The sequence below is a fragment of the Lissotriton helveticus genome, chromosome 2_1, assembly GCF_964261635.1.
Source record: "Lissotriton helveticus chromosome 2_1, aLisHel1.1, whole genome shotgun sequence".
Lineage (NCBI taxonomy): Eukaryota > Metazoa > Chordata > Amphibia > Caudata > Salamandridae > Lissotriton > Lissotriton helveticus.
Window position 1 is genome coordinate 542,916,715 of NC_136059.1, and position 26,110 is coordinate 542,942,824.

At 43.2% G+C, this 26,110-nt stretch overlaps 1 protein-coding gene across 2 annotated transcripts in view; it reads left to right on the top strand.

The window, feature by feature from the left end:
- The window catches only part of DMGDH (dimethylglycine dehydrogenase), a 635,937-nt gene that overhangs the window by 223,505 nt on the left and 386,322 nt on the right, over positions 1-26,110 (top strand). For both annotated transcript variants that reach the window (XM_078675210.1, XM_078675209.1), the window contains exon 4: positions 5,825-5,989. In XM_078675210.1, coding sequence (XP_078531336.1) covers positions 5,825-5,989 — 165 coding nt within the window. The remainder of the gene's footprint in view (positions 1-5,824; positions 5,990-26,110) is intronic.

Consider the following 26,110-nt stretch of genomic DNA (forward strand, 5'->3'; position numbering starts at 1 on the left):
CAACAACATCCAGAACCCCTGGGAGGACTGACTGCCTTCAACAAAGAACGGGTCGCCTGTGAACAGCAGCTCTGTTCAAAAGAATCACCAAAGAAATACTCTGAGCCTGTTTAAGACAAAGAAACCCGATGTCTGGAACCCCCACTCCGACAGTCACCTACGCCCCCAGTCCGAGTAGTCCACCAGTCCCAACGAGGTCCCTTAGCTTTCCAGAGTCTGAGTCTACCACGGGTTGAACCTTCCAGGACCACCCAACATTGCCTGCAGCCTGTGCACTGAGCCCCCCCCCAACCGGGAGTGACTCAGTAAGGTGAAATCTGACCTCGAACCCTGCATCCAGCGGCCCTGCACCCTGGAGAAGAGTACCTGACCTGCACCTATGTCCCCGAGCCCTCCAGCTTACCTGCCCAGCTGTTGGTTCCTCCAGGAAGATTTCCTGGACTGAGTCTGCAGCCGAAATCCAAGACTGGCAACTCCCATTGACAGCAACAGGGCACCCGATGCCAAACCAGCACTCTGCACACGGCAGCCCTGTGCCACTGTGGGTGCACCTTGTGTGCTAAACCGGATCCCCCTTTGCCCTGAGCTAAACTCTAGGAACTTTGCTCCCACATCCAAGAGGGTTGCCTGTAAGCAGCCAACAACCGGAGGCCCCCTATCCCCCACTGGATAACATTGGACCTCAGCACTCTGCACTTGGCCGCCCTATTGCCACTGAGGGTGCTTTTTGAGTGCATCCTCAACCCTGGGGGAACCCTTGTTCTAATCCCAGAAACTCAACGCCAAAGACCTTCTATTTACCTGTAAACCGATAACTTCATTCCCTCCCCTAGGATTGCACTGACTGCTTTTCTGTGAAAAAAATTCAAAGTGTGGAGTTAGTAAATTGTATATACCCATAAGAAACTGTATGTTTATCAAAACTGATTTACTCACCTTTTATCTAGGAAATGTCCCAGTGTGATATCTAGGCATATCACACTGAGTAGAAAAAGTAACTTAAAAAGTAATCTAAAAAGTAACATATGAATAAATGACTTATCTGTAACCAAACCAATTGATTTCAACTTCATTCAATGGTATTCAACTGTATTATTCTTGCAAAGTACTATTTCACTTACCTGTACCAGGCCTGGCTTGGTTCTAGAAATAAAAATACAACTAAATAATATTTTTTTATACAAACAAATTGGTCTGAGTTCAGTCTTTGAGTGTGTGACATCATTTCTTGCCTGAGTGTGTACAATAAATGCTTAACACTACCCCCTGATAAAGCCTTACTGCTGGTCCGCACTACCAGAAATAGAGAGTCAGGTATTATCTACGTTTACCTCTGCCTACCTTTGAGGATCCAGTGGATTCGGTGCACGCTATACCTTACTTTGGTACAGAATATACAGAGCCAGCTTCCTACACTCCTGTGTTGTGAAACAAAGCCGGGCAGACAGCTAAACAAGCCTTTGTGCAAGGGTGTCTGCTTGCCTGAAGTGAATGTGCACTATGAGTTAATTGTATTTACCCAGCGCCTAGTATCCCTGAGAAGCTGTTGAAGGGACAGTTATGTAAAAACAATTGCATTACGTACAATCTGGTATTACTAAACTCATTTGGAAGCACCATCTTATTGTATAACTATTTGCACATTTTGTAGCAGTCTAGCTTATACTGTGTATAATGCGCGTATAAAATAATGACTTGCACATTTACAGTGCTTTCTGTAACGGGCCCTGACCTTGAAGCACTAAAAATACACAAGTCACTATTCTCCACTGCACCAACCAAATGTAATTCTGTTGCTCTCTGGGTACACACAGACCTCTGAAGTGCATTAACTAATAGAGGTTTCATAATGTGCTAAAGTGCATTTCCCACTGAGTAACACATTTTTTAAATGTATTTTTAATTTAAGCTGCCCATTATTTAGTATGTACCTACCTGATGGTGAAAGACCTAAAAACCAGAATATTAATATATTGCTACTATTTTTCTAAATTGTTTTGTGATTTTTCTTGTCTTGGGTTTTCACTTTATTACTGTCTGAGTGCTGCATAATTTCTTTAAATATTGCTTCCAAGTTAAACCTTACTGATTTGTGCCAAGCTAACAAAGGGTTAAACACAGGTTTATATTGTGACTTTAGTGGTTCACCCTGATAAGGATTGTGGTCATTTTTTGAGTTGGATTCTCACCCCCCCCCCCCACTCACCCCTTCCCTCCTCAACTAATACTCCAGTTTCTTACACTGACTTACTGGATGCATGAAGAAAACAATTGTGCAGGACAAGCTCTGTATGATGGGTAATCATAAAGCCATCTTGCAACATACGCCTTGTTAAAAGGCTGGAGTGCACACCTACAAAACGTAACTGCAAGGGGTCTTTGGACCCCGTAAGAGCAAAACTTGCATATAAACATCCTAGAATTCGGAGCAGTTATACTGGCCAGGAACGCCTCTAACTCTTGACCTTGCACCAGTACGTTCTTTTAAGTACAGTCACAAGATCAACCTGACAGTAGAACATATGCCGGTATTACAGAACATAATGGCAGATGTCTTAAGTATTAAATCCGTAGACTGCCATGAATGGAAGCTGAACAGGAAACAACTATGATTGCTAATCCAGAGTTCTCCAAATGGCAAATTTACGCTAGCAGGTGATCTTTTCCTGATAGTCAAGGGTAAGCATTTTGATTCCTTGGTCAGGTATATCTGTCTACCTGCTCCACTCTACACCTCCCCCTCAAAACTAAACCTAGTTCTGAATGTTATTCGGAAGTTGAAGAAAGAGCCAGGGGCACTTACACGGATTGCTTCAGCTTTCGCCAGGGATTTCAGGTGCACAGAGCTGTGGAGTCTCTCAGCAGAAACACAGATCCAATTCAGATTGACCTGTATGTTCTGTCCTAGTATCAAGGGCACGTTTTACATTACAAACAAGCCTTCTTGCATCTGACCTGCCTGGCTAGAGTATGACCTCCTTAACATCTCTAGAAAGATTTGTTAGGCAGGTAGAGCGGCTTCTACAGTGAAGTCCTATTTCACAAAAGATCTGCATTTGGGCTTTTTCAGAGACATTGGTCCCTTTTGATGCACCTATATGAAATACTGCCCTATCTTCTATACCTATTAGAGCGAGGCTTATGATATTCCTCTGTTAGGGTATACTTTGCGGCTATATCCAGATATCACTGGACTCAAACTGTAAACAACATTTACAACGCGGTCAAAACACCGCAGTGCCATCACAACGCAAGTCGTTACGACTTGCACTGTAAGGCGCTCTAGACTAAGGAATAGTAGATCTACTATTCCAACACCTTCCCTACTGTACGTAGGCTGGAGTTGGAATAGTAAATCATACTATTCCTAAGTCCAGCACCCTACAGCGCAAGTCGTGTTAACCACTTGCGTTGTAAAAGCTGCGTTGTGATGTACCGCGATCATTTTGATCGCGTGGTAACATCATACACCCACTCAAACTGCATCTTTGTTATCATGAAGCTAGATTAATGATTGAACCATAATAATAATATTTTTGAGGGGAAATTTTTGCACCGTCCCTCCTCTGGCAAAAAAAATCCAGCAGTTGGAGAGCTCAACATTGTACCAGGGTTTTATTTTTTAAAGACTCCTTCAAGCCTATGCATAAAACCCCTTTAAAAATGCTATAGTTAAAAACGGTGTATTTGGTAGGAATAAAATCTACAAGGTGCATTAGTGAAATTCAGGCCTTTTCTATAAAACCGCCTCATATTTAAGGTTTTGCAAGAACAAGGTGACTTTCTACAAATCATAAATTCATATTCAAGTGCCAACTTATTTCTATTTGAAAGAGAAGATTCAGTTACTAGCCTCTTACCCGTAACCATATAGAAAAGTCTTAACATTCTTTAGGTCTGAAACATGTTTTTGAAATTTTATATCAATAGTATTAAGAAACTTTTGTAAAACTGATGAACTATTTGTTTTTTATGGAAATTCCAACAAGAGTTGTCCTCTGTCAAAACAGGGCACAGCTTGTACCTGCTTATGCTACGCAAGACCTGAGTGCCCCATCAGACACAAGAGCAGGGCGCACTAAACTAGGGACATAGCTGCCAAAGCTGTGCGCTTCCCTGGAATGCTCCATTTAGACATATGAAAGGCAGCGACTTGGGCTTCAACCCATACCTTTGACAAGCATTTGCGTCTGGTTGTCCGCTCGAAAGCGGACATGGCATTGGGAGAGGCAGTGCTATGTAACGTGTTTTGTTAAAGGGAGCCTCATTTCCACCTATACTTTTTGAATAATGCAATGTGCTTAATTGGTAATCTTAATTGAAGCATTGTTGGCCTGCTTGTTCTTCTGCTCTCACAGGCATCAGCATTTTCTTCAGACAGTGTCTCAACATGCGCCTTCTGAAAGAATCTGAAATGTAGCCATCAATGGTTCTGCGGCACATGGCTTCTTGATCAGTAAAGTCATAGAACTTGCAATGTCTGATAAGTACGTCAAGTATTTCAACAAACTCATCCATTGTTTCACCAGACTGTTGTCGTGCTTTGCTGAAGATATACCTTTCATAATCAACATTCGGCATTGGATTGAACTTGGCTCCCAACCCTTCTTCCACCTTTCGGTATGACATTGCATCAGGATGTGATTTTTTTTTCCCCTGCTTCTTTCACTCCATAACCTGCAGGGTTTTTCAAATATTTAATGTTTTTATCTTCCTCCTCGAGCGCATCTATGAAGTCATTGAAGGGTTTCAAAGCACGCCGAACATCTAGCACCAATGTTCTTTTTCTTGGATGTGTTGAGTGGCTGTGGTGGCTTCTGGAACACAGCTGCATTGTATTTTGTGCTCCCTTCTGTCACCATTTTGCCAGTATGTCATTCTGCTGATATCGATGTGCAGGGCGACTTTGAGAACTTCTGCGAGCCTCAGCCGTGTGCAGAAGCATGTGTTGCAGTATAGTTTAATTGCCCTCGAGTGTGAATATGCTCTCTTTTCTTATTCCATGTTGGCGTTATGATTATTTTCTTGCTTTGTCTGAATAGTTGCTTTATGTTTGAGGTGTAGCGTCTCTGCCGACAACATCAATTGGTAGGCGTTCTGAAGACGCTCCTCTGCAGGGCCTTTGATTTCTTCTGCGGCCATATATGGACTGGAGCAGGGCTTTGACTCCACATTCATTGGTCGCAGACTGCACTGATTCTGGGCACATGTGGCATGCACAAGCAGTTTCCCATACTGTTGCAAACTCTACTTTCCACAGGCACGAAATGTCAGACTCTTCACCAGTTGTAGCGTGTTCTCAAGCCTGGGAGCACGCAGATAGATTACGCCACACACGGGAGATGCAGTTAAACATATCTTTATTCTTTAACATCCATTCCCGCTGTGCTTATACCACACCCTAACACCTCCCCTGCATACTTCCTGTTCATAGTCCGCTCAGAACCACAAGGGTTCTAGTGCGTATGGCATCAATATGCTGCAGTGACTAGAGAGTATATATCAAAGGCTTGACATTGTTAATAAAGGTGCGTTTATTACAGTTTCAGTTCCTAATACTGTACATCTGCAACGCTCCCAATCACAAAACTGAGACCGAAAAACACATTTAAACTCAAACCAAAGTTATTTCTTAGCAACGTTTTAAAATTGCCTGTTCCTACCAGCTGATTGTGACATGTTTGACCGGAATTTGATGTTTCTGTTGCATTAGTGAAATGTTTTGAGCTGGGCATCTGAAACTACTTGCACTTTGTAGCTTCTTTTGGGTAATCACATTTTAACACCAGACGTGCCTTCTACTTTCTCCTTTCATGTTTCGCAGGCGGTTGGATTCCATCAGCCGGGCAGCATTAGAATTGCTACAACTCCAACACGAGTGGATGAGTTTCGATACCAAATGGCGCGCGCAGGCTGGCACCCAACGCCGCAGTCTTTCGTCGAGCCTGAGAGAGTGCAAGAGCTGTTTCCCCTACTCAACATGGAGAAGGTAAAGACGCGTAATCTGTTGCAATGGCTGTTCAAAAGTATTTATTTATCTCTAACCGTGGGTAGACACGAGCATTCAAGTTTAACATGTGGTTATTGAACAGGATTAAACAGTGAAGTGATGCCCACGCATTTTGTATAACGATGTTGTAATAGTACAGAAATGGAAATCATGGGAAATGTATCTAATTTAAATTTGTGGAGCGAAGAATACCATGGACATGAAAAAGCCACCTATATTATTATAAGAATTATTTCTGTAGGAAGAGGTGTGGTGCAGCGGCCAGGACGGCTGACTCGGAACAGGGGGGCTCACAGTTAGATCCCCGGCGGCAGTGGCAGGTTAGCCCAGCACCTTGTGACTCTGGGCAATAGCTCGCTTAAGCTTCCCTCGCCTGAGGTAGCTGCGCGCTTTACAAATGCTGGTATTATTATTATTATTATTAGGTGGCACACCGAGCCACAAGGGAAGTGTAGCTATGTACACATAGCAAGATGTCTTAGGATCAATAAAATAGAAGCACAGTAGTGAGAGAAGAGAACAACGAACAGTTGAGAACTGTACACATAATATGATATCCTAGAATCATTATAACACAAAGTCAGCAATAAAAGGAGAAAACACGTTGTTGATTATTAACTATAGAAGTAGAATCTTAAAAGATGCATTTTCATGTCATTTTAGAAAGCCCCATAATCAGGACCTAGTCTAATATGGTGAGATATGGAGTTACATAGTCTTCAGACAAGGCATGAAAAAGCTTGCTTTGAGGTTTTCTGTTTCGGGATTTGGTAATTACGAGAATTGTAATATTTCTGTTTATGGTAGCTCGTTTGCTCAGCTGTGGGTGAGAATTTAAGACTGAATTGAGTTGTGTGTAACCTTTAAATCACTTCTAGATCAAGTAGGAGCCAGTAAAATGTTCTTAGGACGGCAGTGATGTGAGCTATAATTTTCATCTCCTGTAACCAGCTGAGCAGCAGTGTGAAGGATGGCTTTTAGTGGTGCAGTAAAAGAGTTGGAGCGGCCTGCTAGGACTGCATTTCCTCCACCAAGATGTGTAGGAACCAGGTGCTTGTAGTAGGTTTCAGCTTCCTGAACGGATGATGTTGCTAGGAACCAAATTTGGTTATAAAGGTTATAAAGATTCAAAGCAGTAGCTTTAACAATTACTGTGGTTATGGACAAAATAAAGTAACAAGCATTTACAATGCAATGGTCTCGGCATCATTAAAGGTAGAGCTATTGGCATTGCTCATGACATTTCTTTTTTTTTCTTTAAATCATAAATAAATGGCATTATCATTTACATTAGACAGATTCAAAAGGGGTGGTATGCACACCTGTTTCTTCTTTTACATGTGTTTATCCGCATTTAAACTTTTTATTTTGCACTTTGCGTGCTAGCCTGGGTGGTGCCATGCACTCAATGCACCGATTTATAAACAAACAAATGGGGAGGGTGGAACACACCCTCCACTCCCTGGCTGCACAGCGTTTCCGTAACAATATCAATATCAATCATTCTTCATCCATTTTATCCAATACTCAATCTTGTCCACTATTATACGTGACAAAGTCTCAGTTCTTTTGACTAGTCCACAAGTTTTCAAATTGTAGTTGAGAAGTTTCTAATATTCACGTATGCCCATCCAGGCTTCCATTACGAAAATATGATCTCAGTACAACAGAGTGTTCCAAGCAGTGGTTCTTTATTCTTGGCCCAATGCATTTCGGGCAAGTGATTGCCCTTCGTCAGGGGACACTGAAAGTCAATATTTACAAGAATTACTAGAATGCATTTTTAAAAAAAAATTATTTAACAAAATCAGCATAAGTCGGTAGTTAATTCATGTTTATACACATTACTGTGAATGCTTCATGCCTTAGGGTACTTCTTTGAGAACCGCTGTGATCTGCCTCTTTAAATCAGTCACTTTTGATCCCACCCATCCTATCTGATCTTTGGATACATCTGCCATCTTAACATCAGACAAGTTTTAAACCAATTCTACCTCGTTCCATCCTTAATCTTCACCCACACCTATTTACGTTACTCTTTCATGATACCTAATCACTATATCATGACCCCCTTGCAATCAAGAGCAGCATATTGTTTCTCCTCTGCTTAAAAAAATTAGCCGTTTTATATCACACGCTTTAAACATGTGCAAAGCGCTTTTCAGTTACTCCACATTTGAGTTACGCGCCCATTTCTATTATTCATTTGACTGCGTACCTGCTATTTTTCATGCGACCCGCATCCCAATTGCCTTCCTTAACGTAACCCGTTCCTCGTTTCGCTTTGCTGTTTAAAACCACGTAAACTCCACCTGCCTCCCCACGTGATGACGAACATATCCCTCGCACCTGTGATGTGTGCCCTGTACTTCAAATCCCATGATGCACCCAATGTACACAGGTAACCAAACTTAACTAGATTAATACATTCTATATTGCAAATTTCCTTAGTAAAAACAGACGTATTTAGAAATATCCTTTCATCATGTCATCGATATTCAACGCTGCTGAATGGAACATGCTGTTCACTCGCATGTGGTTTTCACGTCAAAAGTTAATTTCACTTCAAAGTCATTTTTTTCTCGGGTGCATTACCAACATGAGGCATAATAATATCAGACAGATTCAAAAGGGGTGGTATGCACACCTGTTTCTTCTTTTACATGTGTTTATCCGCATTTAAACTTTTTATTTTGCACTTTGCGTGCTAGCCTGGGTGGTGCCATGCACTCAATGCACCGATTTATAAACAAACAAATGGGGAGGGTGGAACACACCCTCCACTCCCTGGCTGCACAGCGTTTCCGTAACAATATCAATATCAATCATTCTTCATCCATTTTATCCAATACTCATTCTTGTCCACTATTATACGTGACAAAGTCTCAGTTCTTTTGACTAGTCCACAAGTTTTCAAATTGTAGTTGAGAAGTTTCTAATATTCACGTATGCCCATCCAGGCTTCCATTACGAAAATATGATCTCAGTACAACAGAGTGTTCCAAGCAGTGGTTCTTTATTCTTGGCCCAATGCATTTCGGGCAAGTCATTGCCCTTCGTCAGGGGACACTGAAAGTCAATATTTACAAGAATTACTAGAATGCATTTTTAAAAAAAAATTATTTAACAAATAATAGAAATGGGCGCGTAACTCATAAATGTGGAGTAACTGAAAAGCGCTTTGCACATGTTTAAAGCGTGTGATATAAAACTGCTAATTTTTTTAAGCAGAGGAGAAACAATATGCTGCTCTTGATTGCAAGGGGGTCATGATATAGTGATTAGGTATCATGAAAGAGTAACGTAAATAGGTGTGGGTGAAGATTAAGGATGGAACGAGGTAGAATTGGTTTAAAACTTGTCTGATGTTAAGATGGCAGATGTATCCAAAGATCAGATAGGATGGGTGGGATCAAAAGTGACTGATTTAAAGAGGCAGATCACAGCGGTTCTCAAAGAAGTACCCTAAGGCATGAAGCATTCACAGTAATGTGTATAAACATGAATTAACTACCGACTTATGCTGATTTTGTTAAATAATTAAAAAAAAAATGCATTCTAGTAATTCTTGTAAATACTGACTTTCAGTGTCCCCTGACGAAGGGCAATGACTTGCCCGAAATGCATTGGGCCAAGAATAAAGAACCACTGCTTGGAACACTCTGTTGTACTGAGATCATATTTTCGTAATGGAAGCCTGGATGGGCATACGTGAATATTAGAAACTTCTCAACTACAATTTGAAAACTTGTGGACTAGTCAAAAGAACTGAGACTTTGTCACGTATAATAGTGGACAAGAATGAGTATTGGATAAAATGGATGAAGAATGATTGATATTGATATTGTTACGGAAACGCTGTGCAGCCAGGGAGTGGAGGGTGTGTTCCACCCTCCCCATTTGTTTGATTATCATTTACATTGCCAATACACAGCACTCTGCACTCAACAGCACACAGCACTCAACAGCACACAGCACTCAACAGCACACAGCACTCAACAGCACACAACAGCACTCTGCACTCACTACTCTGCAGTATGATCAAATTTATCTCTACCAATGATTCTTTACCTTTTCTCTCTCTATAGTGTCCATTACAGCAGAAGCATGACAGACACTGGCTCAGCGAACTAGGCAGCCAAATCTGAATATCTCCATTTCAGGCGAATATCAGCCAAGGCTGAAGTTTACTCCAATAAGTTAGGGCAGTGATTCATTTGTGAAAGAATGAGTGCCGGTGCCCACAGCTCGGCTCAGAAACCCAAAGCCGGTCCTATTAAATGTTGGGGAGTGAATACCGAGGCTGCGTAGTCTTGAATGCACCTCATGTCCAATCTGCTACGAAACACTCCATGCCCTTTTATCTCACCCCCTGCTTTCTCTTTTTGTGACAATTTTCCCATCTTCCTCTTCCTTCTTCTATTTTATGAGCTTGTTTTTCCCTCTCGTGCCTCTTACTCTCGGTCGATGTCTGGTAAGGAAAAGTATATGCCGGTCCCCAAAAATTAGTGTTGGTAGACACCACCGGCTCAAATTAAGCGCCAATTAGGGTGAATTCTGCAAAAGTCCGAAAGAGTGCCCTGGATAAGGATGTGTCAAGCTGCGCTCTTTAGGGTAAGGTAGCCCCTTGCGTCCGCCCCAGAGTTTAGAGCCTTTTCTATAAGCAAGGCATGCTCTTCAGAGGCAGGAGCTTTGCTTGTATGTCTGCAGCTTCAGGCAGAACAACGTTTCACCTCTGCAGCACTTCCCATCAACTAACAATATGGGAATTTTTAGGGCCTTTGTCTGTGTGGTGAACAGCTGCGGCCTTCTCTTGTCTGATGGAGGCGTCGGTCATGGTCATCATAGGACAGTGCGAGTTGCTCTGAGGTTGAGCAAAGGGTGTGATTCACAGGTCAGCGCACCTTACAGTGCAGTACTGACTGCACCCTGTAGTCAAGGTGAGTCCCAGAGGTCAGTGTATATTCAGAGGCCGAAAGCCGAGGGAGGTAGGATCAATGTACTAGTCCCTGCCACATCAGACGCCCACGGGGTGCGCATTTCTCCTTCACCCGTCATTGGACATGTCAGAGCCACTGATTAATTTAAAAGAATAATGTTCTTGCTCATTGCCTTACCCAGCTTCCGCTGCAGCTTAAACATTCCTCAGAGCGGGACAGTAATCACAGCCCTGCTGTAAGGGGGCGGAGGTGAGAGGGGGGAGCTGAGAACGGCACAGCGCAGCCGAGCAGTGTGGCGCATTATCTTATGCTGAGCCTGCAGTGGAGGAGGGGGAGACGAAGAGAGAGACGAGCACAAAACAAATAGACACACACTTGGTTAAGTGGGAAACACGCAAAGGCACTGATTAATTCAAAGAATCATTTTCTTGCTCATTGCCTTACCCGGCTTCCGCTGCAGCTTAAACATTCCTCGGAGCGGGACAGTAATCACAGCCCTCGTCCCCCCTAACTTGGGGACAGAGTTTACCGATGCCAGCCGCGCTTTTAATTTGCAACACGTCAGACACCGAGGTAATTTATACCAACATCTGTTCGCTTCTGACTAAAACACTCGCACATGCTGCTCTCAATCCCATTACGGGCGGCGGCTGCTCTGTATTCCGCCTCGCGCTCCTCAGTCAAGGCACGGCCTTAACTTCCATTTAGCACGCGAGATGAAGGCCCAAATCAAAGGTACACAAAGACCTAAAGTCACCCAGACCCCAAACTCATACAAGGGCAACCAGATGGAGGGGGCAAGGCTCGGACTGCCTCCGCCTGCTGCACGGGGCTTCCAGCGCCGCATGGACAGAGCAGGCAGTGTGGGCGCGTCACCACTTGTAAGAAATTAAATGGCATACATAGACAGGAAAATCGTTTTACCTTAGGAGAAGACATCATTAAACCTCCCTGAACACCACACGGCGGTCCTGCATCCGTCGCCCCTTACCTCCGGAAGGCATGCGAGCAGGCGCACATGAAGCAGAAGGCCGGTGCCCGGCTCTTGTGAGAGCTGCGACCTCATCAGCGGGAGGGGGCGGGAAAAAGACACGGACAGCGGGAGGGGGGCGGGAAATGGACACGGCGCGGGCAGAAGGCAAGACAAGAACAAGAGGACAGCGAGGAGAGAACAGCGAGGAAGAAAACAAAATGGCGGCATAAAGCTCTGAGATTTTTCGGATTTGGGGCGTGTTCGGTGTTCAAAAAGGGGCGTGGCCAAAAATTGGAAAGAAGAACACGGAACACACCTCCAAATCCGAAAAGGACGGAGCCTATTTGGAGTGACGGCTCTCTCCTCCAATGGCTGGTTTCCGTTTAGGAAGCCAGCCAATGGGAGAGAGCCAAAATTAGAGGCGGGATAAAGAGCCCCTCTAAGAAACATAAGATCTCGCTACTTCCGGTTCTGCTGAACCGGATAGTACCTCGACCTAAAAATGAATGTGGATGTTGGGATACTCCTAGTACCCGCAATCTTCATTTGGTCAGAGAATGTTCCCTTATACCACTCTCTCAATTTCCTTTTCCTCTGTATATCTGATGCTTTGGATCTGTGGGTACAGCCTTATCCTTGAGCTCTGTAAATCTGAATCAGAAAAACAGAACACATGCAAAAATAACAAATCTAATTTGCAGAGCATATGGAGATGGCCACAGCTGTGTACTCATAGTGCCAATTAGTTTCCACTGACCCAGACCTGGATCTACTGAGCAAATTACAATTGTTTGGAATTGTACACGTGGGAATGGGAGCATCATTTGATTCTTTGAAGGATGTGGGGTTTTCAAAGCGATAGATATTGCCCCCATAACTGAAAAATGCTCATGGCTGTTCATATGGAATTTTAAGAAATGTCCATAGAAACTATTTACTGCTGTTGTTCACTGGCAATGTGTGAAACCATATTTCCATATTTGTTGATTGGATTTGTTTTTAACACAAAGCCTAGCCACTGGGCAACTGTGCTTAGCTAAGTTAACTGAGCTTTATGTATATGTGGGCTAGGTAGAGAACCTGTTGAAAAGCCAGGCCCTCCACTCAAGACTTTGGTTGTTTGGTATGGTCTCAAAGGAGATTCATGGACCATGCCATCACCAGTATAGGTGAGGAGGCTCCAACAGACTGCATGGGTATGCATGTCTTCATAGGCAGAGTTCATCGAGGTCTGCAAAGTATGTGAGCTGCTTGGTGTGTGAGATCAAGTCTGTGATACACATGTTACATGAGAAATAGGGATAGTCTAAAAGTCCCAGGACACTAAAGGACGCTAATGACTTTCAATGGTGGCAGCTATTAGTGGAGTACAAGTTCATCATGTTTCAGAGCATTCTTTGCCTGGCAAGGGAAGTAGTCTGACATAGGGTATAGACTTTGAAATTTTGAACATTGTTTTTGGGTGCCATCCTTACCTAGGATATCAACTCTAACTTGCACAGTTTATCGGAAAGAGAGGAGAAAGGTGGATTCTTATTTATACAGGCCTGTTTGTTTTCTTTAGTCACAGTATGGTATTAAGGTGTTGATAATCATGGGGAATTAATAGCTTGTTGCCATGAAGGAAGATGGAACACTAATGTGTATTCCTTATGTTAAAGCCGATTAAACTATTATATTAACAATCCCTCAGAGCATAGATTTCATTTAATCAAAATGCGTTCCGGACCACCACCCGAAAAAACTATTTAAGGCATTTTTCTGGCCCCCCAATAGAAAAAAGCACCTTCTATAACTTACCCTTCAACAAATCTGCCACTGTGCTCCACAGCTGCAACAAATACAATTCAATACTGACCACTGAAAGGTGAAACCCATCACCCCTGAAAAGACTAGCCAAAAGTCAATTGTGGTCCAAGTGTTGTGTTGTCCAGAGTAATGGGTGTATTCCGTGTGTGCGGGGTTGCGCTGGTGCCAGATGTCTAGTAAGGAGCAGTGTTTACATAACTCTTGTAGAGTGCGGTGCGCTCGTGGCTTGGCATCTGGAGTCATGGCAGTGCTGTCCAGTCTTGGGTTCAGTACCAAATTGAAATCCCCCCCACCCCCCCGCCCCCCAATCAAAAACAGGCTTGGTTCTAGCCTAGCTCATTGGGCGTGTAGTGAATGGAAAAAGTCTGGTGAGTGCCATGTGGTGTCCCATGAGTGAGTCCGTAACTATTACATATCTGCCCTTGCTATCCCCTATCACTGAGTAGGGGCTGAAAGGAACCCTCTTGTGAATAAGGATGGCTGTGCCCGTGGCGTAGTTGCTATAGTTAGCAAAATATCTATGTGCTCCATGGTTGGCAGCAAAGCGGGCTTTATCTGATTCGGGTAAATGCGTTTCCTGTAAATAAGCACTATCCACATTGTGTCTCAGTAAATAGTGAATAACCTGCCTCCTATCGCAGTTGTCGTTCAGTCCCCTAACATTCCAAGACATTAAGGATAGGCCGGATGGACCATCAACGTTCCCTAACCGGGCCATCTAGCATATTTGTCAAGCATGGCGTAATTGCAATACCCAGAAGAAACGTGACATTGACCACTGCTGTGCAGCAAATCCATATTTCAGTGTAATCTCATATTGGGCCAACCACACAACTGTGTAAACAGCAGTAAACAATTAAACAATGCCATTACTCCAATAATAATATTGGCGTAACATCTTTGAAAACAGTCTGATTTCCACATCCCCAAGTGTCTGGTAACTTCCATGGAACAAAGCCTAATTTCAGCTCCCTTCACCACTCCTATCTGGAAAAGGTGTGTCACATATTTCTCTGCAAGTAGCTGCAACCTCCCAAGAGCCTTGCGCAGAACCCCCAAGAGCTGTGAGGCCATAGCCCTTCATCTGTCTCCATGTCTAAAACCTATCCTCCACCAAATCACAAGAGCAGCCCTTCTCGTTCCGGTATGTCAAGAGCATCACTCATCTCCCTAGTCCACTCTGATTTGTCTTTGACCACACCAGCCTGATTCGAACACAGGTTGTTGCCCCCTCAATGTTATCCCTTTGTACCCCCTTGCACTGCAGTCTCAACAGCTCTGGTACCCTGAACGCTTCAAACAAATAGCTGAACCATCAACAAAGCAAATGTCACGTCCGACCTGTCTCTCCAAATACCTAACAATAGCCCCATCAAGTTCAACACTCCCAAAGTCAGAGGTCTCTGCACCTTCTCATTCACTCCGTTTCTCCAGGCCAACCCTCCAAAATTATCTTTCCCATCTCTCCAGCCAATGGCTCATAGCCCCAATAAAGCTTTTCACAGAAAGCCAATCTTGCTAACTTGGAACAAACATTTTTCAGTCACCACCATTATAAAGTTTACTACATCGTTCCAACCCTGCTTCAAACCCTGTACTGTATTCCTCCGCCTCGCTCCAGATGGCAAGTATTCTACCTATGCCTGAGTGAAAGCCTTCCATGTTGACTCAGACAACAACCACTCAATCAACTCTACCTCCCGTATGATCCCTATGTCGCAAAAGTGGTGAGGTATCTCCATCTACACTGCATACCCCTCTGGAGCCAACCAACATAATCTATTCTACTGCAAACAAGATCAAGCATCTGCAATGCCATTGTCCATCTGCTAAATGCCTTGCCTTGAGCACACTATTTTTGCAAGCACTCCAGCACAAAGCTCTCAAAAGCCACTAGACTTTTCGATCTCTCGCTGACTGTCTGTTCCCTGTATTAACAATGGACATGTTGATGTTACTTGAAAAGTATCTCCCCCCACAATACCACTGCCAGTAGCTGGGGAAGAAACTCCAAAAAGATAATACATCCACCAATCCGGTAATCCTACATCCACCAATCTGCTACTGTTCTGCACACCACCAAACTTGCAAGTAAATCTCAAATCATGCTCCACCGGCAGCATCAGAAAAGCTCTGAATGGACCATTCCACCACCATTCCCTAGCCTCTCCTCCATTGAAATCCAATAAGGTTTGCCACACCATCAAATCCGCTTTCACCCCTGCCAAGAGTCGCAATCTGTGAGGGGGCAAAAATGCCCACGTAAAAGAGCCATACCCCGTCTCCTGCAAAATGTATGTCCAGCCCTCCCCACCAAACATGCTAAATTCAAAGGGCCCAACAACACCTGACAACACCTGAATATCACAAACTTGCACTTTCTGCTTGGCTAGCATCCCCTTCAACAATGTCAACAATCTCTCTTTTTTGTCCTGTGGTAACCTCCATTTTCTTAGAATCTAATTCCACCCCAGAATTGTTCACATCGCACTCTGCCCCACCGTCTTCTATAGGCCCAAAAGCACCCCAAAATCCATGATCAAGTCCTCAAAACTCTGAAGAAATTTGGTGCGCTTCTGAAGCTGCCTGTCCAGCAAAGAAGAAATCATCCAAATAGTATGGCATGCATTCCTCACCAGTAGTTCGCATGAACAAATACTGTAAGAAGCTGCTAAACCTTTGAAAAAGAGAACAAAAAATCAAACCGGCCAAGGACAGAGCTTTGTCAACAAAAAAGAAACCTCCAAATTGTATGATCAGTAGCTCACAGTCCGCTGGCTGCACCAGGACAGACAAAATGCAGGTTTTATATCACACTTTGCCAAGAGTGCACCCGTCCCCCCCATCTTTGTTATCAGAGTGAACACATGATCTAATGTGGCTTACCTCCCCAAAGTCAGCTCCTCCAGAATGAAATCTTTGATGGACAGCCCCTCAGATGAGGATAAATACTGAAATAGCCAAAACATCCCATTCTCCTTCTTGGGCGCAACCCCGGTGACAGAAATCATCAATGATCCAATGACCACTCATCAAAAGCCCCCACCATTCGCCATTCTCTCACCTCCTTCATCAACTTTGGGTGAACCTACTTCTAATGCCCATGTACTAATCGTAAATTCTCCACCTATCACCTGTTGCATATGCCCTTAACACCCAGCATGCTCCAGTTTGCCCCGCCTGACCGCTCCCAATGCCACCCTGCCATTCTTTGGCAGGACGCCCCTGAAGGGGCTTCTAAACCAAAGGCCACCCACTGGCTTTGTATGTTGTGGGGCCCTGCCTCTTAGGTGCCATCATCTGCAGAAACAACTAATTGTTCTATTAGCCCCATATACCTTAAGCATCCTCTGACCAGCAGGATCAAAATTCTTCATTGTGTTGTGCGCACAACTAAAACTCAACTTTGCATTTTGTATGCAACATCAATGTATTTAAAGAGGGCCCCATAGAATTCAGAATACTTCACACAATATACACTGCCATAAATTCAAAACACCACTGTCCAGTATTCTATTGTGACTGAAACACAAGGTCTCCTATTCTTTAGAGCCCTCCTTAGCCCTAATCTACTTGTGCAGGAGCTTTAAAATGTCCACATATTCCCCCTTCTATATACACTTTTTAGTTATAGCCATTACATGAGCTCCCGAAGGCTTTGTAATGCCGATGTAGGGCTGTTTCTTTACCTTCACCTTCTTGCACTCTTTCCTCCCCTTCCATCTTTTCTCCATCAGCTGCAACCTTTCCATCCCCAGCCGAATTGCCCTAGCCTTATTTTTTCACTGAGATCATCACCAGAAGTTGCAACCTTCCCCTTCGATGGAGGATCTCCCTTTCGTGCTTTGTCAGTCCCCATCAGGACCCATGCTGAAGACTGCCATCCTGGTACCAGCCAACACTTCTGCGGCTCCCTCGACACCTGCCGAACCACTTTTCAGAAGACGCCCTCCAAAATGCTAACAAATCTTCCATCTCTGTGGTCCAACATCCTTCCTGACACTAATTGCCATGCAGCGACCACCATAACTTCTCATTCCCACCTACTTCCTCATATCTCACCATCCCTCTGGTCATCCTCGTCATAATCCAACAATGTGTCATCGCTGAGCAAAATCGACCATGCCAGGCACTTCACAATCATAAATACAACCATCACCAAATTCATCCCCATTTTCAAAAGTGAATGAATAGCTGTGCCTTTTTTGCGAAGGTGGCCATCCTCAATCTTCCTTCCACTGTATCTGAAAGGTTCAGCAACATCCCAAGGCCGGCCGCACAGAACTAAGCCTTGACGTCGGAGTGGTGTATTCGAGCCGCACCAAGCTGACTCTTGTGCTCTCTGCATCACACACTATCATCCTGAAACCTACCCACCTGGTAGGGACATTCCTCAAAACCTAATGTCACGATCTCATCTAGCCCCCTTCCTCACTGGCCATATTAATCACCCTCTCCTTGGCACAAGATCTCCTTCTGGGGACTCTTATCTACCTGAGCCTCCAGCTCTGGTGAGCACAAAGTCATCATTAAACTTCTCTCTAGCAATCTGTTACCAATGCCCTTTGCCTGCTCCAGAGCCTCGTATAAAACTTAACACTCTCTGTCCTACTCTTGCCCGCTGATGACCTGCTCATGTTGCTCCTGCTCTTAATTATCCCGACCGCTATGCCAACTCCCTGAATTCTTGTTCTCCTGTGCAGCCTTGTGTACACAAGCTGAAAAAGGGGCTACTTCCCAGCGCTCCACATACGGTAGTCTATCTTTAGTGTCACTGCCCTAGCCCTTCTCTTGTTATGAACACAGGTCCAGATGCTGGCTTGCATCCCCCCCCCTCACTCTGCTCCTCCAAATTAGCAAGTTCGCCCCTGTTGGACTTGGCCCTTTTGGCAGGTTCACCCCTGAACTTTTTGCCTTAAGCTCTGACATAGTGGTAGTGATTGTTGGCCTCTGTGTACTTTAGCACTGTGGCCCAGTGTAAAGAACGTGCGCTCTCTGAGTGCGTGTGGTGAGATTGGCCTGCCTTCCCATAGGAATGCATGGGGGATATGTGTGTCCATGGTAATTCCTGATATGAGAGGAGTGCAGAGGCAAGTTTGGGATGCATGAACTTGTGAGAATAAATGCTGTGCAATGGGGTACGCAGATTTATGGTAACTGGTGGAGAAATGCCACTTTTAGTTGGCATTACTGTGTGTCTGCCTGCATGATGTGGATTGCATGTCTAGCTTGTGATTGACAGGTGCTGGATGATGTGGGTGGTTCCAGGAGCCAGGATGAGTCTGCCCAGTGGTGAATAGGGAGATCTGCATGTAGATGGGATGGAGGAGTTGCACCTGGAACCTGAACAGGTGTGTGCCTTCCCTCCACAATGCTGGCTCCGCCTTCTGAGTAGTTTTTGGAATTTCTTACTTTAAATTAGTAGAATAAAGAAAATTAAATTCTATAAGCCTAGGTTGAATAGCACCATCAAGTGATGGGCATTGATCAAGAAGACAATCTATCAAAACACCATTTACCAACCAATCTAATTGGAAGGTGCAAAACGTGTATTTTATTCTTGCATCAAATATTTAAATATATGTAAGGCAATAATGCAGTATTTTGTGCTGCTCTCTTTTCCTCTGCTATGTAACTGATGTGAAACGCTCCGATACTCTCCGGTCAGGCTAGCACTATATAAAACGTCTTAAATAAATAAACATTGTATTATTGTTATGTTGTGTTTATACTTATTATGATGCATATTGCTTTAAGGCTCGTGTCAGAGCGAGCCGTTCTTTGGAATGCCTTGCTCCTTGTATGTTCGCATTCTGTATAGAGTCAGTTGCAGCCTGACTAATTACTGTACAGCTGTGTTTCCTGGCTCCACCTGTTTATTCCCTTAACTTGAATAAATCTCTTCAAAGAAACCTGCCTCCACCTCTACATTACAAGTGGCGACGATCGGGATCAGGACTTGGCTTTCTACAATTCCGGAGAACAAGAAAAAAAAAAAAAATGTTTTCCCTTTTCATTACCCTCAAGGTAAAACGAACGGGATCGGTCTTTTACAAATTTGTTATTCTCCTTCTCCGACAGTCAACAGAGAATCGGCCTGGTTCGTATGTACTTTTATTATTTATTGCCGACACTTACTGCAAGGTTTCCGTTGATGGCGCATACGGCATCCTTTGATTGAGAGCGGCATTCCATGCGCGATCTTCCAAAGCGCGACCATTGTGTGCCATACGTCAGTCACGCATTCTTGGTTATCGCGTGATGACGCATTCACGCAAGATCACGTTGCGTGACCCTGCGTAGCGGCCATTTTGGATTGGTCACGAAGTCTCTCTATGCGTTCTCAGTCACCGAGGCAGCGATAAAAAAATAAATTTTAAAAAAACGAATTCAACGAACCAGCGCAGAGTCGCTTGCCACAAGCATTCAGCGACGCTTCAGTCGAGCAAGGAGAAATAGGATAAACAGGTGAGACTGTCGGGGCACTTATTTTACAATCGATATCTTACTACTGTGAGGTGAGGTATTTTTGGAAAGACTTCTATTTACGTTGTGTTAGTATATGGATTCAGGAGATCAATCTCAAAGTGTTTCAGAAGAAGAAATGGCTCAACAAAGTTTTGTTATTAGCCCTCCACAACCTTTTTGGGCTACTGGATCACAGCCAGACATGAAGTGGGTAGAATGGAAGGAATATTTTAATAATTACATTTGTGCTATTGATGAAAATGCCAAAATGAAACCTGAGCAAAAGAAAAGGTTACTCCTACATTCTCTAGGACCCAAAGGGTTAAAAACTTATTCACGAATGCAGAAGTTAATTAATGCTGATTTAAGTGAATTTGACAACGCCATCTCAGATATGGACAGATATTTCGCACCTAAAGTATGCATAGGTGTGGTAAGACACAAATTCTTCCAAAGGAAACAGAAGAAGGATGAAGTGGTTGATGAATGGGTGGATGACCTTAAAAAACTTGCTATTGACTGTAAATTTGGAGACTTGCATGATGATTTTATTCGGGACCAACTCGTAATGCACAATGATAATTCCCCAATTCAAGATCGCCTTTGGGTAAATGGTGATGCACCTCTGGACGACGTACTTGCCATAATGAGGAAGTCGGAAATGTCAGGAAGATGCGCCACCGTAATAAAAGATACAGTTAAAGATTCAGACAAAACATCGTCCGCCATCTTCAAAATTCAAGGAACACCAAAGTATCAGAATAAGCAAGTTCCAAACAAGAACTTCAGTCAAACCGTTAGGAATCAAGGAATGGACAATAAAATGGAAGATAGAAGATGTTACCGTTGTGGTAGCAAGGAACATATGGCTTACAACAAGTCATGCCCTGCCCTACGAAAAAAGTGCAGCGTTTGTGGTCTCATAGGCCATTTTAGCAAAATGTGTCGCAGGCGTACTAATGTCAAGTGTATCTGGGGTGAGGATGCGTGTGCTAGCGGAAGTAGTGAGGATGAGGATGGTTGTGTGAAAAATGTGAGGGGCGATTACATGTTGAACATTACTGATGAAGCTATGGAGGGCAAACCTATCTGTGAAATTTCCTTAGGTGGCATCAAAGTTAATGTATATGCAGATTCTGGATCTCCATATACAATTGTCAACGAGGAAGTATGGAAAAAAAATTTTATACGAAATATAGGAGACAAGTTAAATGCCTCAGATGTCAGTCCTGTGAGTTATACAGGTGAGAGAATTGGCCTTTTGGGTTTCAGATGGCTCACCTTCATTTTTAAAGGCAGGATGTCCAGAGGCAAATTATACATAACCAAAAAGGGGCCTTCTGTTCTGGGGTGGTATGACCAGAAGAATCTTCATATCATCTTAGATCCCAATAGCAAGGAAAAAGTGCTAATCTTAGATGAGTGCAGCAAATTAGAAGATATTTTGAAAAGTAAATTCACCAAAGTGGTGAGTGGACAATTAGGCAAACTTAAAGGTTTTGAGCATAGAATCATGCTCAAAGGAAATGCGCAACCCAAAGTACATAAGGTTAGGCCTATTCCTCTATTGATAAGAGACGAAGTCAAAAAAGAAATTCAGGGTCTATTAGCTAAGGGCGTTATCGAAGAGGTAGACTCTTTGGAGTGGATTAGTCCAGTGGTCGTAGCGAGGAAGTCTAATGGCAAAATCCGTTTATGTATTGATTTACGCCATCTTAACCAAAACATTGTAATTGAACGTTTTCCCTTGCCAAAAATTAACGAGATGGTTTCTTCCTTAAGGGGTGCGACTTGGTTCTCCACAATAGACCTTTCTGCAGCCTATCACCAGGTGGTTTTAGAGCCTGAGTCTAGGCATCTAACGGCCTTCATCACACCGTTTGGTTGTGTTCAATTTATAAGGATGCCTTTCGGCCTCGCATCAGCCGCGGCTGTATTTCAACGTTTAATGCACAAATTATTTGGAGATATGGATGGCATTTGTTTTTTTCAAGACGATGTTCTAATTGCAGGTACTGACAAAGAAGATCATGACGCAAAACTTTGGAGGGTTTTCGACACACTTAATTCGGCTGGTTTAACTGTAGAGTTATCTAAATGCAAATTTGGGGAAAGAAGTGTCTCATACCTTGGTCATATAATTAGTGAAGAAAGTGTCAGACCAAAGCCTTCATTAGTAGAGAATATAGTTACCTTAACTACACCTGAATCTAAAGAGGAAATCAAATCCTTTTTGGGTATGGCAGAGTACTGTGCCAAGTTCATCAAGGATTTTGCTTCAAAGGTATATAACATTAGATCCTTGTTGAAGAAAAATGTCAAATTTGAATGGACCAAGGAATGTGAGAAAGAATTTACTGAAATTAAGTGGGAATTACAGAAAGTGAGCGCTTTGTCTAGCTTTGACCCCGATCTAAATTGCCTTTTGACAACTGATGCAAGCGACAAAGGTTTGGGCGCAGTCTTGTCACAAGTGGGAGAGAACGGTAAAGAAAGAATCATCTTATTTGCATCTAGGGCCTTGTCACCAGCAGAAAGCAGATACCCTATTATAGAGAGAGAAGCTTTGGCTTGTGCATGGGCTTTGGAACATTTTCGTGCATTTATTTGGGGGAAAATGGTTAACATCAGGACTGATCATAAGCCGTTAGTCCACATTTTATCCACTGAAGGCACTGCAACTGCTTCTGCTAGGTTGGCAAGAATATCTATGCGTATGAAAGAATACATTTACAATATCACCTATGTACCGGGGAGAGACAATGTTGTAGCTGATTGTCTGTCAAGGCTCCCTTCTCCACTAGAAAATTGTGTTGATGATCCTTGGGCGAACTTTAGTGTGGCATTGATACATGATTCTGGCTTCCCAGCCATCAGTAGGGAGTATTGGCTAAGAGAACATAATGCAGATGAAGAATTAGTAGAGGTCTCAAAGTTTATTTGTCAAGGTTGGCCAAAGAAAAGATTTTTGTCGGGCGCTGTGAAGTCATTTTGGGAGGTGAGATCTGAGTTGTCTTTTGAGAAAGAGGTTTTATTGAGAGGGGACAGGATTATTCCACCTTCTGGGTTGAGGAAAAAGATCCTACAATTATGTCATGAGGGGCATTTTGGTATAGTTAGGACTAAGTTATCGGTAAAAGGTTTGTTTTGGTGGCCAAGAGTCGACAGTGAAGTTGAGACTTTTGTCAGAGGTTGTTCTGTTTGCAGTTCCGCAGACAAGTCTTTAAGGACTTTGAGACCAGCAATGAGTGATGGACTCATTCCTAGCATGCCTTGGGAAACCATCGCAGTAGACATATTTGGTCCAGTAGGGGATCCAAAGGAATATGGGTTGGTTGCAATTGATCTGTTCACCAAGTGGCCTGTAGTCAAGTTTGTGGATAAAGTGGATACTCAGGCTGTGTTAAAATTTCTAGATAAAATTTTTATGGTGGAAGGGCTACCCGTAAATGTGTTAACGGACAATGGTGTTCAGTTTCTGTCCAAGGCTGCAAAGGAATATTTTGGGAGGTGTGGTATTACACACAAAACGACCTCATTGTACAATCCTAGCGGGAATGGAACTGTAGAACGCTTCAATAGAGTGATTAAAGGTATTTTGCAAGCAGCCAATTACAAAGGGATGGACTGGAAATTGGAAGTACAGAAGGCTGTGTGGTCTTACAAGGTGACTCTGAATAATTCTACGGGGGTTTCACCTTTTGTGATGATGAGGTAGACTACCTAGGTGCAAGTTTAACCCCAGCTGGATATTCAAAGACAATGTTCAACAATGGTCACCTATGGAGGTTAGGAAAAAATTAGAATTGGTGCATGGCAGAAGCAAGACTTACTATGATCAACGTCATTGTGTAAAAGATGTCATTGTAAAAGCAGGAGATTGGGTTAGGATCAAAAAACCTTACAAAGTCTTGAAGGGCGAGAATAAGTTTGATTCGCCTAGACGGGTTCTGGAAGTCCTTAAGAATTCAGTCAGGCTAAGTGATGGTAAAGTTTGGAACCTAAAGGATGTTGCTTTGGACATTTGTCAGAATCATGATGAGGGTAAAGTTGTGAGGAATGAACAAACTAATTTTGATTGGGTTGAAGATCATTTTGATGGTAGTGAATTGCAATCTCAACTTGCGCCTAGTGTTTCTCGTCTTCAATTAAAGGGGGGGGAAGTGGTGATTGGTTCCTCTGACTGTCAAATTAATGAGTCTGTGCAAAAACATTGCCATGTGGAACAGGAACCTTGTCTTGTTGACATTGACTACAAGGGTGGTAACGTGAGTTCCTCTTCCAGTGTGAGTTCCCTTCCTGTTAGTAGGGACACAATTTCTGTACCCTCTTTACCGCCTGTTAAGGGTTTCCAAAGGACAAGGGCTTTGCCTTGTTGGTTAAAGGATTACGTTAGGTAGTTCACCAATTTTCTTTTTTGTTTTTCCCTTTCCTTGTTTTCCTTGTTCCTTTCCCTTGGGGTTCCAATTGGGTTGTTATTGTGAGGGAGGGGGGATGTGTTATGTTGTGTTTATACTTATTATGATGCATATTGCTTTAAGGCTCGTGTCAGAGCGAGCTGTTCTTTGGAATGCCTTGCTCCTTGTATGTTCGCATTCTGTATAGAGTCAGTTGCAGCCTGACTAATTACTGTAGCTGTGTTTCCTGGCTCCACCTGTTTATTCCCTTAACTTGAATAAATCTCTTCAAAGAAACCTGCCTCCACCTCTACTTTACAATTATCCCATTCAATTTTTCAACTTTTTTAAGGGTAAGGAATATTTTAGTAACATATCCTGTAGTGTATATGTTGTCCAACTTCGAGTTCTAGGATGCTGAAGGAGAACCCATTGATACATATAAATCAAGGGTTCTACTTGAATAATACAAATTGACAATAACTAATGCTTTCCAAGTTGGATGCAATTGAGCAAGACAAACTGTGATTGCATAGGGGCAAGAAGAGACAGCAAAAATACGAAACCAGATTGCGGTTAATTTACCAATAATTGTTTTTCAACCTGTTTTACATTAAATGCGGCACTCTGAAATAATAATTTCTTTAAACATTCTTACTTTCCTGAGCTCAGTGACCACTTCTAGTCTCACTTTGACTTGCACCTCACACTAACCCTTCTACTTTTCCTTAGCTCCTCTGTTTGCAGTCTAGGATCACTGCAACCATCCTCCTATTCCTATCCCCGCAGATGGTGGAAATCTTGAACACTGGAGAACCTTGACAAATAGCTTCTTCAGAATTTAATCGTTCATAGATTTACATTCTCGAATCATTCCCCCTTGTCCAGGAGCGATTCCCACGGTGACTATGTAAAAGCAGTACGTAGCGCAACATACCTGAAAGTTCTTAAAGTAGTGCCACAATGCCTTCACTGCAGCCATTGCTTACCTATCTTGCTTTCTAAACATAATTACCTTGGTTAAGCCTAACCAGAAGTGCTTATGTCACTCTACTAACTCCCCACCTCTAATGCTCTTACTATCAGTATTATGTCTAAAATCTGTTTATTTCAATTTTCTTTATTTTCCTCATTCACCCTTTTCAGGAACACCCTCTGTTCTCTTATCATGCCTGCACCATACTGTATATATTTTTGGTAACTCCCACCCAACTCCTTATCTTCCCACAAATTCATGCAATCACGTCCCCATACATGTCAGTTTAAACCCTCCAGTGATTTAATCCCAAAATCTTCAAGACCCGCCTCCCCGTCTACCCCCCATCCACTTCCTGCCAAATAACCAACTAACAATTGACCAACTCATAAACTGTCAACATGAGTTAGGACTGCCAGAACTACACTAACCGCTCCACCTCCAAAACTGTAGATTAGACGCTACAACAACAAACCTACATCCAACTGGATAATTAACCTATGTATTCCAGAAGACCGCAGCATCAAGTAGTATCTT